The sequence below is a fragment of the Rhodamnia argentea genome, chromosome 10, assembly GCF_020921035.1.
Source record: "Rhodamnia argentea isolate NSW1041297 chromosome 10, ASM2092103v1, whole genome shotgun sequence".
In the NCBI taxonomy this organism is placed as follows: Eukaryota; Viridiplantae; Streptophyta; class Magnoliopsida; order Myrtales; family Myrtaceae; genus Rhodamnia; species Rhodamnia argentea.
Window position 1 is genome coordinate 23,724,323 of NC_063159.1, and position 14,342 is coordinate 23,738,664.

General features: G+C 36.2%; 1 protein-coding gene across 1 annotated transcript; it reads right to left on the reverse strand.

Annotated features, from left to right (window-relative positions):
- Positions 1-751: 751 nt before the first annotated feature.
- On the reverse strand, positions 752-6,495 carry LOC115730911 (cell number regulator 8-like). The gene is made up of 3 exons (XM_048271938.1): positions 6,084-6,495; positions 4,307-4,509; positions 752-1,211 (listed from the first exon to the last, which is right to left on the reverse strand). Exons 1-3 carry the CDS (start codon positions 6,385-6,387, stop codon positions 972-974), a joined length of 747 nt encoding a protein of 248 aa, XP_048127895.1. The 5' UTR covers positions 6,388-6,495; the 3' UTR covers positions 752-971.
- Between the last annotated feature and the right edge of the window lie 7,847 nt (positions 6,496-14,342).

Here is a 14,342-nt window from a genome sequence, read left to right on the forward strand (position 1 = left end):
TGTCAAAATGGCTTTGTCGGGATATTGGACTCGCATGTTGCTGGTGGGTCCGAAGAGCTAATCACGTGTCGGTCGCATTCGAAGAGTACTGGAGTGTCGAACACAGCACAAAGGTGCTCGGAAAATGTTGATGCTTCCTAGACTTTAAGCTCTCATTTGAAATAAGATCCATTTTAGGCTTTTGAGAAAATTAAAACACTTCAGGCCCTTAATTGAATTTTTTCCTTGCAATCTTACGGCGATCTATCACTTAAAAAGAGAGTCACTTTCTCATACTACTCTTAGACTAGGTTATACCATATAAAGAATCCCACTCATGATTGATCTTAAAAAATATACACCAAAAAAGAGTTGAATATTACATATAGAATGCAATCACCTTTCAATTTTTTTTTTTTCAATTGGTGCAATCTGAAACAAATATAATCCATCCTATACCTTTCAACCGACATAATCAAATTTCGAACACATATTATGTCTCAAACCTTTATTGAAGAGTACAATTTGATACTTACCGTTTAGGCATTTTTTAACATAAGCTAGTCCTGATCTAATTTATTTGAAAGGACTTGAATTTATCAAAAGAAATGTTTCGTGGCTCGATTGCATTCCGTGATCAGGTTTAGGTAATTTCAATGAACTTCCTCGTTCATCTTCAAAGTCGTCACTGTCATTTTTGGGCAGTCCAACATCCACAGCAGTAAGCAAGCACGCCTAAAAATTTCCACCTTGAGAGAAGCAAAGCAGAAGCTACGATAAAGTGAATAACCTCAACTGTGTAACAGAGAGGTATTACCATATAAATGCAATACATGATATACAGAGCATTTATTTATAGCTGGTTAAGACCAAGCATTACATTTCATCACCATTTCTTTAGTACAATAGGAGGTCGGATAAGTCCACAACTGAAGAAACCACACGTACAGTTTGCGCATAGACAGGCTGGTTTTCACATAGATGTAGAACACTTAAGCTCCACGAGCCATAGACTGCTCGCCTGGGGGAATCATCACCAAGACTGGATGTGCATTGAATCCGGGATGAGGAAGCCTACGACGGAGCTCACGTCCCTCCTGGCAAAGAGCGCAGGGGTGGCATAAGACATGAGTTAGCATATCGCACCCCGATTCACACCGCTCTCGCTGCACCTCGTCCTCCACACAACTTCCACAGCATCCACATGACCTGTGAAGTGCCTCACAGCTACCCTGTTTAGGTAGCAAACACCCACGAAGCATATAGTCAGTCGTCTCTTGATTCTGTACAGTTCACTATGAGACAAGGAAGAGCTCTCAAGTAAACCAATCTCCTATGTATAGACCTCATAAAGCCGCATCCAAAAGTTAAATCTATTTCCGGATTACAAGGCGATCTGCTCTTGCTACCTTGACCTCAAGCCAATCATATTTGGAGCAGCAATCCATCAGATTCATTCTGTATTGTTCGAATGATGAACAAAACCCAGCAAAAAACTTTCGTAAACTTTCTTCCTTCCTAAAAAACTGACCCAAATTACTCTCGTAAACCAAACCATTCCCCACAAAACATGTTGTAGTGACTCTGGTTACACTAGATATTAGATTTGAATTGTATTCCTGCATAAACCTAAATTACCCATTTACACTTATTTCAGTAAATACACATTAGGCACTCATCCCCTTTTATTTAAATATCTAATTTCTCAGTTTCATTTTCGATAAACCAGACCAAGTAACTGATCCCAGGAAGTCCTTTAACTGTTTTAAAATCTCCACATTAGGCTCTTGCACAAAGAAAAACCCTATGATACAACAGTATATAGGTCTTGACCATCACTTTATAACCTCTTCACATATTCAATATGCCTAGCATAGATGATAATTGTTGCCATTCCACTATAGTCATCCCAGGTCCTCTTCAGATGTATGAGCAGCAGTAAGAAATGCATATGTGAAATGCTATAATTACGTAAGCGTCACATGGATAAAAAGTTTCTCTAGGCAACATATTACATAATAAACATTTCTACTTTAATCTGACATACAAAATGGGATACTTAAGTTCAGTGAATCCAACTCCACGCCAAAAAATAAAATAAAATAAAATAAAAGAGGACACAACTTCAGAACTCAAAGCTGTAGAATAATCATAAAATCATAAACTAAGAGGCCGTTTGGTTATGTTTAAGTGATTTTTTTTTAAAAGATAAGAAACAGTTTTTGATATGAAAACACTGTTAGGATGGTGGTTAAAGATAAAATCAGTTACTTCAAAAACAAAAATCAACATAACCTATTATCTTGAAAGTAAATAATTATATTTGTCCACAATCAGAAAAGAAACTCTGTATACCTGTAATTTCAGATTAATGGAGGGAAATTTCGACACCACAAAATGGCAAGTCTCTTCTATTAAAAAGACAATATGCATTTTCTTCTTCATCGTAAAGAAATCAGTCGTAATTCCTTGAACATATCCTCAAGATTACTCAGAAAAATGCAGTGTCAGAGGTGCCAATTTTTTAAATTCAAAGATGGTCTTGTAAATGATAGATTTGTACAATTACCAAAGTTCATCTAAGTTTTAATATGCATTGCACTAAACTTCACACATATGTACAATCCGTTGAATTTTTTCCTTTTTATTTTTGTCCACTAATTATATAAATATGGAATAATTATTATATACTAATAGCACTCTTTCATATTTAAATATTAACATTCTGCTTTGGGTGGTCGATAATTTTTTCCACATGATAATCCATGTTTAAGACAATTAAGTTCATTTCACTATATCGTATTTGCTTATTCTTCTTATTGCTAGAAATCAAGTGAAGAAAATGGACCAAGAATAAAATGCTATATACGGGGACAAATATCATGAGGCAATAAAAATTAATAACTGGTTGTAAGACATGAATAACATTGTTTAACGAAAATGATGTAAAATAAACACTTCACAGTAAGCGTAACCTAACATTGTCTTTTATGACAAGACATTTACACAAACTAAAAAAAAAGTTAAATGATTTTATTGTTTCTCAATTAAGACATACTCAGAAGGAAGCAAACATCCTAAGTTGTTACCTAGCTCTTCAAGAAAACTGGTTCAACTTTCGGAAAGTCATGGAAGCACCAATGGAGCGTCTTGTGACCTTTTAGAAATAGATACAGTTGAATAAATAAAAGCTGATTTTCAGGGAATAACTAAGGCATAATTTTACAATTTTTGTCGTCCCAGCTCTTCAAAATAAATGCAAATTTATTTGAGGATATTAATTTTTACTGTTGAAGATTAAACTAACACCTCAATCATATAAAGTAAATCGATTCTATTAAACACTACACAAATTTAATTTTGTTTCCCAAAATGCCTATTCTAGTCATATTTACAGGACAGGAATCATGTAGAATAAGGCAAGAAAGTTCAAGCAAAAAAAATTTAAGAAGAAATTAATTGGCCAATGAGGGGACAAAGGGCTTAAGAGGAACCAGCATTGGCCATCCCAAGTGGGATAAATTGGGGCTAAACAATTTGTTCCACGAGGATCACAGCCGATCGCATAATTCATTCGCAATTGCAAGGGTGGTGAAAGACGGATGCTAACGACCTGTTGGACCAGCATCAGGTCAGATTGCATGATTGACTCACAAGATGGTCCAGAGAAAGGGTAGACCCTCATGAAGACGATAATCTGTTAGATCCTCATGATGACTATAATTTCTATTGATGATGATATTCACAGATCCTCCCTTAATCTACCTACTAGCCACTATTGTATAAAATGAACAGAAATATAAGTCTTCTTTAAATGGGGTTGGAGTGATAAATTCGGCCAAATACTGGATGTATTTGCACGTGCAAGGGGAGGACGGAAAGCATATGTCAGGCGCAGTACAGGGCCCAAGCCCTGCCCACCCGCTGCTAACCCTAAGAGTCATAGCAGGATCAATTGTATTTTCACAAATCATGGGCACTCATCAGGCCAATCTGTTGCGATTGACTACTTTAACCAAACATGAAGTGACGTGTCAATTCACATCATAACCTTGAGATTTCCTCATTGAAGTAAACTACAATGCGAGTACCTCATGAATCTAACATTACTTCCGCAGTTTAAAAAAAAAAGCAAAAAGAAAAGAAAAAGCATCAATCCTTGGAGAAAAAAAATGAGACGTTGGCACAGTTGCCTTCCAAAAGGACAGAAGTTACACCAGTAGCTTCACCGGAATGTGCGACTAGTGGTTTACTCAGTCAACAAACTTATATCATGATAATAGAATAAAGTGCCGGGGAAGAATAGACAGGTAAAAGAATTACTTGCCTCTAGATTAAACTTGCGACGAATAGCAGTGCGGCTATGAAATGAAAACATGGGTGCAATGCAGTTGAGACGACAGAAGGCTTTTCCAATCAGATAAAGGCCAGCATAAGGCAAGCAGTGAGTCGCAAAAGTCCCAGTAGTGCTTCCAAGTCTCTCAACATTAGTTCCATAAAGCACACAAGGAGCAACGCTTCCAAGAAGACCTAGTCACGTCATGATAGAGAGAGAATATGATAAAAAGGATCCATAATATCAAAAGCCTCTAGAAAAGGAATACAAGTAGAATGACCTTCAATATAACAAAAATAAATTAATGCTGGTAGCAATATCTAAATAATTAACACGGTTCGCCTGGGGAATCCCTTGCTAACATATTCAACTGGATTACCCCATCTGTGCTTTCTTTGAAAGCAGTTATATCTTTTGATCTAGAAATCAGCAAATATAGTACATTCAATAAAATTTTCAGCAAGCATAGTCCCCACCACTTAAACACCGAAAATTTCAAACCTAACATAATAAAATGTGATTTCTTTAAAAGATAGTAAAATTTCTTCCCTTCCACTTTAGTTTCCTAGAGTCATCCACGAAATCTATCACAACAAGAAGATTACAATTTCAGAAGTTCAGAACCTCAATTAAACACGACTAAAAACTGGCCCACAAAAGGAAAAAAAAAATAGTAAAACCCTCTCTCGTCTAAAGATTGTACATGACCTACAATGCATCATGTCCCTTAATAGGTACTCATTAAATCAACAAAAATAATTCGCATGCAAAGGCAAGGAATTATAGCGTGGACGTTGTGGAAGTGGGGTGTGACAGACATCATGTGAGGGGTTGAAGGCATTGTGGTGTGAATTTTGCGACACTTGCATATCATGGATGAAAAATAAAAATTGATTTTTTTATTAAAAAACTGCAAAATTCTAACTATATAACATATAGTTAAACACAAATATAAATTTCTACTAGAATAAGCTTAATTAAAGTAGATATAGAAAATTCATGAGTCCCGCCGCTTCTCTCTCCACTCTCTTTTGTTGTTCCTAATGGAGAGAACACAGCTAAGAAAACAGAGATGTATCCCATCGATCAGACCAAAACCCACAAATCTTTCAAAAGCAGACCAAGACCGATCAAGATCCAAAACCCGCAAATCCTTTATGATTTTCACTTCAATATGCATTTTAAGAGAGTGTCGACCCAGTTTGAGGAATACAAGTACTCACATCTGAAATCAGAGACTTTGAGAGCTCCGTACACTTGTTTTCTCTTCAATCTTAAGTTTGTTTGAGCAAGACTGGCCACTTAAAGAGAGAATCCAAGGTGGAATGCCCTGAAAAGTCTCAATATTCTCTGCATCTTCGTTGATAACGACGTTACAGGCTGTTACGAAACCGTCAAGTAATGGCTGTAGAGGCTACTGTGGTGAATTAAATGAGTACAGCCACCGTGGTGCGCAACAGATGCAGCAGCTGCCGATACTGTTACTCAAAGGCCCTTAAGACCGCTTTTTAATTACTAGCCAAGGATCTCCCAGGTAGTAAAGCCAATTCGATCTAATTTCAGCAATAAATCGCACCAACTAGACAAAATCCCACCGCCGAAGCTAATTCAATCTAATTTCAGCAATAAAATCGATTAGAAAGCACGACTAATCAAGCACCAAAACAACAAGTCAATGACCAAATTCATCCACAGATACCGCAAAAATACTCCGCCAAAAGGCAGCAGTCACACAAAAATCCCTACTCAGGAATCGAGAGAGACTCACAAACTTCGAGATCGCTGCTGCAGAACTCGTCGTTGCGGCCGAGGCAAGCGAAGAGGCACGAGTTCCACTGCTTCCGCTCCATCGGCTCGCCCATCACGCTGCCGTGAGCCAGCGGCAAGCCATCAGCGGTCCAGCGGAATCCGCCGCTGACGGGGACCAGAACCGGACCGTTCGCAGCTGGAGGTGGCGCGGCGGCGGCGTTGGTCACCTGGCTGGGCTTCTTCGGATCGTCCGCGACCTCCTTCTCCAAGAGAGGGCTCGATTCCTCGAGACTAGGGCAGTTCTTCTCGTCGATCTTCGCCATTTTCAGCGACGGTAAGGATTATCAAGATCTCGAGAGCGAGAGAGAGGGAGAGAGGATGGCTTTTGTTGAATCCGGGACGAGCCGGGGACAAAGAGGTCAAGAAGTCGTTTTCCCTTTGTTCTTCGAGACAAACCGCGGGAATTTAATCGAGACGATTGACCAAAGAAAAAAAGGCCAGCCCCAGAATTGACGCCGGTCACGAAGCGCCGAAGCGGAGTCGTTGAAGAAATTTACACATTTCTTCTTAGGCTTCAAATTCTTACACGTGGCAATTTTTGGAAACTTCTTTAAAAAACAAACAAAAATAAGCTAATGAAAATTGTTAAAAATTGATGAAAATGTTGATAGAACTGATAGAACACTCTAAGGCTGCGTTTGATCGTCCGTATAAAACTCGGGATAAGATATGTTTTATCATATCCCGTGTTTGGTAGGTGTCCCGGATAGTATAATGTCGGATATAGGGGGATATAACCGGGATAAAAAAATCTTAGGAAAGGGGTAGGATAAGGTCGGATAGGATTTCCTTATCCGTCATATAAAAGCTAACTTTCTAGTCTCATTTGTTTCTATTTTCATTTTATTTTATTTTTTTGCAAAGAGGTTTGAAAATCTAATAAAATGTGTATATTTTCAAGTTTTTTTTTTTGTGTATGAGAACATTATTTTTATAGTAATAAGATTGGAATATTTCATGAGCATCACGTAGGGCATATATGTCCTTTATATTGATATACAGTTTCTACCAAATGCAAGACGGGATAAGATATGAGAATATCCGACTTTAAAACCGTAGTTCACCAAATGATGGATAGGATATGGCCAAATCCCTAGATTTCTTATCCTATCATATCCAATCTCATCTTGACCGGAAATCCCGACGACCAAATGCAACCTAAAAGCAAGAAACACAGTTGAATAGAAAGGGGGAAAAAATAAAGAAAAAAGGTTTCAATAACGGAAAGATAGAATGATAACAAAGGTTAATTAGTAAAAACGTATTGATCATTCAAAAAATATTCACAAGAAAATCACCTTAATTGGCTAATCACTTTGATGACATATTTCCCCTTCATAATATTTTCAAATACTGTTGTTATTCAGTCAATTATCTTATTAATGTACCCTTTGAGCGTACATAACGAGTAACCCAATTTTTGTAATTTGACCCTTTCGTTATTGTGATCTTTTTCTATTTTATTTAATTTGTGTTCATCTTATTTAGTATAATTTAGTGGCTATGTTTATTAAATTTTAACATTTTTTTTATTTCCAATGTAGTTATTAATATTTTCTTACCTATTATAGTATTTCAATTTAAAAAATTCAAATTTTCTATATTTTTTATTTTTACAGCAATTAAAGATAAAAAGAGATTTCCTTAATTTATCAAAATTTAGGGGGTATTTTGCAATATTTAAAAGTTCAAGGGCAAATTTCAAAATTTTAGGGAGATTTTGCGTAAATTTAAGATTTTCCTTCTTTTTCATTCTCACAAAAAATGTTAAATCTTTCGTATATTTTCACTTCAATTTTCATCATTTCCATTTTTATAATTTCCCAAAGATGATATAAACAAGAATATCATAAAACTCAACATTTTTGTTTAAATTTCAAATTGACCCTAACAAATATTTAGGGCCAGAAACTCTATTTAACTATCGAATTTTCAAAGGATTCATATTGATATAAGTACTCAAAATGTATATTTGTATACCACAATATATGTTTCTTCTTCTTACCAAGAATATCAGAATGTTGACTCTGCCAACCCAAGTTTGTAGGGAAAAGTGTCAAAAAAAATCCTCAACCTATTGTATTAGTGCTAATTCAGTCCTAAATATTTTTTTGGTATCAATTCAGTCCTAAATTTTTTTTATTTATGCCATTTAAGTCATAAACCTTTTTATTAGCGCCAATTCAATCCTAAAAATTTTGCATTTATGTCAATTAAGTCAATTCGGCCAATTTTGATTGAAAATCACTAGCATGGACGTTAATTATCCTACGTGGCACAGTTGACGCTAACATGGATATTTTTTTAATATTTTATTGATATTTTAAATAATTTTTAAAAATAGTTTTGAAAAAAACCAAAAAAATGCTTAAAAAATTATTTAAATATTAAAATAATATTAAAAATGTCCAAGTTAGTGCTAGTCGTGTCATGTAGGATAATCGATATCCACGTCAGCAATTTTCTGTCAAAATTGGCCGGATTAACTCAATTGGTATAAATATAGAAGATTTAGAACTGAATCGGTAATAATACGTAAGGTTTAGGACTAAATTAGCACCAATAAAAAGTTTAGGACTTAATTGGCACCAATGCAAAAGGTTTAGGATTGAATTGGCACCAAAAAAAGGTTTATGATTGAATTGACACTAATGCAATAGGTTTAGGACTTTTTTGACACTTCTCCCTAGGTATGCATGATGGGATCCGTGATACAAATTAGGGAAAAATTATCCAAAAAGTACCAAACATATTATAATTGTATCAATTCAATTCTAAACTCTTTTTTTGGCCAATTGAATCCTAATTTTTTTTTTAATATTTGCATCAATTTAGTTCATTAGGCCAATTTTGACTAGTAAGGCTTGACCTTGCTAGTGGCCGGAGGGGCTACCATTGACAAAGGCAAGTGAGTTGACCTCGCCGGCTCTCGCCTCTAGCCAATCACTAAGATTTGACGACTTGGTGACGGGCTGGAGGAAGAAGGAAGAGAAAAAAAATGAGAAAGAAAAGACAAAAAAGGCAAAAGAAAATAAATACATAAATATATAATTTAATATATATATATACACAAATATTACTAAAAATTGCCATATCGGCTCTAGCAGTGCCGGGTAGGATAACCGGCATCTATGTCAATCATTTTCAACTAAAATTGAGTGGATGGACTGAATTGACACAAATACAAAAGGTTTATGACTCTATTGAAAAAAAAAATTTATAGCTAAATCGACACAATTGCAATAAATTTTAAACTGTTTTGGTAATTTTTCCACAAATTAAACATGAAAATATTAACATTCAATGTAAAGAAAAAAGGTTTTAATAACGGAAAGATAGAATGATAACAAAGGTTAATTAGTAAAAGCGTATTGATCACTCAAAAAATATTCACAAGAAAATCACCTTAAATGGCTAATCACTTTGATGACATATTTCCCTTTCATAATGTTTTCAAATACTGTTGTTATTCAGTCAATTGTCTTATTAATTTAACCTTTTGTGGATACATAATGAGTAACCCAAGTTTTGTAATTTGACCTTTTTGTTATTGTGATCTTTTTCTATTTTATATAATCTGTGTTCATCTTATTTAGTTTAATTTAGTGGCTATGTTTATTAAATTTTAACATTTTTTTTATTTCCAATGTAGTTATTAATATTTTTGTTACTTATTATAGTGTTTTAGTTTAAAAAAATTCACATTTTCGATACTTTTCATTTGAACAGCAATTAAAGAAAAAAAAAAGAGATTTCCTTAGTTATCAAAATTTAGGGGGTATTGTGCAATAGTTAAAAGTTCAAGGGCAAATTCCAAATTTTTAGGGGGTTTTTGTGTAATTTATGATTTTCCTTCTTTTTCATTCTCACAAAAATGTTAAATTTTCCACATATTTTCACTTCAATTTTCACCGTTTCCATTTTTAAAATTCCCCAAAAATTATATAAACAAGAATATCATAAAAATCTACATTTTTGTTTAAATTTCAAATTGACCCAAATAAATATTCAAGGTCACTTCTTCTATTTAACTATAGACTTTTCAATGGATTCATATTGATATAAGTACTCAAAATGTATATTTGTATGCCACAATATATATTTCTTCTTCTTACCAAGAATATCAGAATGTTGACTTTGCCAACCTAAGTATGCATGATGGGACCCGTGACACAAATTAGGGAAAATTATTGATGTGTCAATTCAATTCTAAACTATTTTTTTTTTTGTATTTATGTCAATTCAATCCATTTTATTAATTTTGATAGGAAATCGCCGACATAGATGCAGACTTAGCAAGTTTGACCTCGCTAATAGCCGGAGGGGCGAGCTTAACCAAATGCAAGTGAATTGACCTCGTTAGCTATCGCCTCCGGCCATTTACTAAGATCCAATGACTTGGTGACCGGCTGGAGGGAGAAGGAAGAGAAGAAAAACAGAAAGACAATGAAAAGATAAAAAAAAGAAAAAAAGGAAATAAATACATAAATATATAATTTAAAAAAATATATAAATATTACTAAAAATTATCCATATCAGCTCCGATTACGCTATGTAGGATGATTGTGTCCATGTCAATCATTTTCAACTAAAATTGAGTGGATGGATCGAATTGGTACAAACACAAAAGGTTTAGGATTTTATTGAAAAAAATAGATTTATGGCTGAATTGACACAATTACAATAAGTTTAGGACTGTTTTGGTAATTTTCTCCACAAATTAAACATGCAAATATCAACTTTCAATATAAAAAAAAGGAACTAAAAGATTATCATTAAAATTTCAAGGTATTAGAGGAAATCAACTAGGGTATTCAAATTAGGGCAAATCGAATTCTTTAGTAGGAATTCCACTTAGGTAAGGTTGTCTTCTTTACACGAGTGTTAACAACAAACGTGACAAAATTAAGCATGTCTCTAAGGGCCGCGTTTTTTCCACTCCCTTTTTCTAATACACTCCATTTTATAATATTTTGACCATTATATCCTTTGTGGGTACCACATTTTTTGCATCCGAAGGTTCAAATGTTGTGTCTGTCCTTTTATTAGGTTTCTTCCTTTTTCTTTCCTTGCGAGCCCCACTCCTCCTTCTCCTCTTTGTGGCTTAGCAGAGGCCCCTTTATGGCCATTCTCAAGGCAACGATAGGGACAACGGTAAACAACGACGGCCTAGAAAAAGAAGAGACAAATCCTCTGCATCGCACCAGCTGGAGCATGACCGCCTCCAATCAATCAACGAACCATTGCCATCCGCCAGCTTCCTTCCCAGGACACTGCCACTATTTTTCCACCTTCTTGACTCCCACATTTCCGACCCTGCAGCGAGCCCTCTCTCCACGATCCTCGCCGACCACTGTGAATGGTCAGCTCATAGTGCTGGAGATGAAGGTGGACTTCAAGCCCGGCTATGGAGATGGAGGTGCCAGCAGAGGAGGGGCGGTCTGCATCTGCCTTGTTATATCCAAGCCTCCTAGCCAGTCGTCCCTCTTGGGCTATACTTAAACTAAAATTGGGTGCATTGGATGATGGGATGTCCGAAGTCTCATGTATTGGATGCACGCAAGAAAACACAGAGAAGTAGCTACGAAGAAGACACCAAATAAAAGGAGGAGCACCGCATTCGATGCCAACAATGTGGGACGCGTAAAGGGATAAAGCGATGAAAACGCCGTGAAATAGAGTGTATTAGTAAAAGAGGGAGTGGAAAAAGCACCACCGTTGCTCCAATACCCAAATAATTCCTATAAGCATAAAAGAATAATGATAACTCATCCCAGATAAAACCCCGATATCTTATAAGCCCTACTCGACACTTACCCTTAGAAACCTCCAAACAGAATTTCTCCTCTCTTTCTTCACAGAGAATTGCTCGATGTTTGTACTAACTCTCCTTCTCTAAATGCCTCACAAGCTCTAATCAACCCCAACTAGTAGAGTGAAAGTGAGGGAGATCTAAAATGACCTCTTTGTTCTTTTTTCAGATAATGCAAGAAGTCCTAAATCTTATCATGAAAGTACAATTGAATCATAAAACTTTCAAAAAATGCAATCAAGTCCTAAAACTTGTCACGAAAGTCAATTCTTCTTCGGTAAATCAAAGAAATACATAAACATAGGGAAGCAAGGTATATAATCCATTCTTCTCCGATGCATGCCTTTAATCTGGACCAATTAGAGTAATCCATTGCGAAACACTTGTGATGGCTTTGAGAAGTAGTGATTATTTCTGGAGTTTGACTTGTAGATGGACTCTTGATTTTTGAGTGTCTGTTTGTCTCTTATGAACCCAAGCAACTGTTATGTCAGGCAATGTGGTTTGAAATATCAGATCTTCCATTTAGGTTGAATTTTCGAGCATGCATTCGTGTCCGAACATTAAACTCCATCACCCTTCATTTTGCTTTGGTTCTTCCACGAGAGTGTAAATGCTTGCCCTTGAAGTTGATCTCTTTCTCAACTTAGAATTCTTAATGGAACTAGTGAAATGCTATGTGGTTGGACTAGTTTTGTGACCCCAGAGACAGAGGGAGATGGAGGAGAAATTAGACACATGAATATCGTGTAACAAGGAGGCTGCAGTATCGGGATTCTTTTTAACTTGGGCCCCTTTTCCTTTGATAGGTGTAATCGGGAAGTGTGTTTGGCTTGGATGACCGAGGAGCTAGCTCGTAGAATGAGATGTTCAAATAAAAAAAGCCTTTGATTTGCCAGCAGATGATCTTTTCGATTTACTTGGATTCTTTTACCTACCTTTCCTCATTCTTCTTGTCTAGGCAATTTCCAAGTCAGGATGTGCTCTTGATACAAAAGCTTTTGTCAATAGCATAATTTTGAAATCTGAAAATCAAAGACTGACAGCTGCTCTTGCCTCTTTTTTCCCCTTCAAAAGCAAAAGTATGTTAAACTTGCTTGATCACCAATAAGGCTAATATGTTGAACTTTTGTGATGAATATTCTTCGTTCCAACATCATCACTATGATTCCAAAACTCGAAGCCAATCCCTTTCATGGGTTGGATCTAGGATCTACCCATGGGACTTTCATGGGTTGGATCTCTAAGACCTTTCTCTGGAAAAAGGGAGTCTCGCAAATAGGCCACCTAGCTGGCTACTATTGTTTGCTTGAAGATTGATTGAGTTCTCATCACATCTGGCATGAGTTGATACCAGTTAATCTATTCTTAGCCTTATGCTTCTGTCTTTTAATGATCTTCTGTATTGTTTGATTATCTGTGGCTTGGTGATTGTCATTGGTTGGATCCAAGAACTTCCCCGTGATAAATGAAGCCTTGAAATAGGCCATCTAGCTGGTAATTTTTGGATGTTTGAAGCTCGGTCACCTTTGCATTAGTTTATACTATTAAAGATACTGAGCTATATGCTTCTTTTCTTTTGATGATCCTCTCATATATATGAGTATTCTTGGCTCATCTGGGAGAAAGAGACTTTCCATTTTCTCATTTTAAGATGCAAATTTTGGTACTCACGTTAAAGGGAACAAGAGAATGCTATGAATGAAAGGTGGTTATATTCTCTCTTCTAATTTATTGATATGGAAATAACTAAACTATGTCATGTAGGGAAATGAGGCTGCAGATGCTGGAGGGCTCAACCCGGGATTGATCGTGCTGCTGCTGGTAGTCGGGATTCTATTGGTATTTCTTGTCGGGAACTATGTCCTTTACGTGTATGCTCAAAAGACCCTTCCTCCTAAGAAAAAGAAGCCAGTCTCTAAAAAGAAGATGAAGAGGGAAAAACTGAAGCAAGGGGTTTCTGCACCAGGAGAATAGAACACATGCTTCCTATTTAAAGGCACGATGTCCTTGGTCCAGAATTTTTCCTTTATCTGGCATTTAAGACACTATTGGATTGCCTTAAAGATTGTTTTACCTTGCTCTTGTTGGGTGCAGCTGGTAAAATAAGTTGCTAAAATGTTGTTTAGCCTAGGATTAATTAAGGAATGTTACTTGGACATCCTGTGTCTTTCCATATATAGTCGCAGCCACTGCAATCATCATTTACGATCGGTCCGTCACCCAACTGCTTGCTGACCTGCATTACATCATGTTGGAACTTGGCTTGCCATTGTTTCGGGGAGAGGGAGTTAGAGATGATTCTAGTGCGAGGAGAATGAACGTGCAAAGCTTAAAACTAGGGGAGGTGCCCTACAGACCCCACCTTCAGTAGGAAATGAGAGATTATGGGTTCCATGAAGAGTT

Bases quoted from the DNA above. Each gene is read 5' to 3' on its own strand.
- LOC115730911 (XM_048271938.1), bottom strand. From the start codon at position 6,387: ATGGCGAAGATCGACGAGAAGAACTGCCCTAGTCTCGAGGAATCGAGC. The intron at 4,510-6,083 runs GTGAGTCTCTCT...TGACGTGACTAG, and splicing joins CAGCAGCGATCTCGAAGTTT to GTCTTCTTGGAAGCGTTGCT. The intron at 1,212-4,306 runs GCAAGTAATTCT...CTACCTAAACAG, and splicing joins GTCGCAAGTTTAATCTAGAG to GGTAGCTGTGAGGCACTTCA.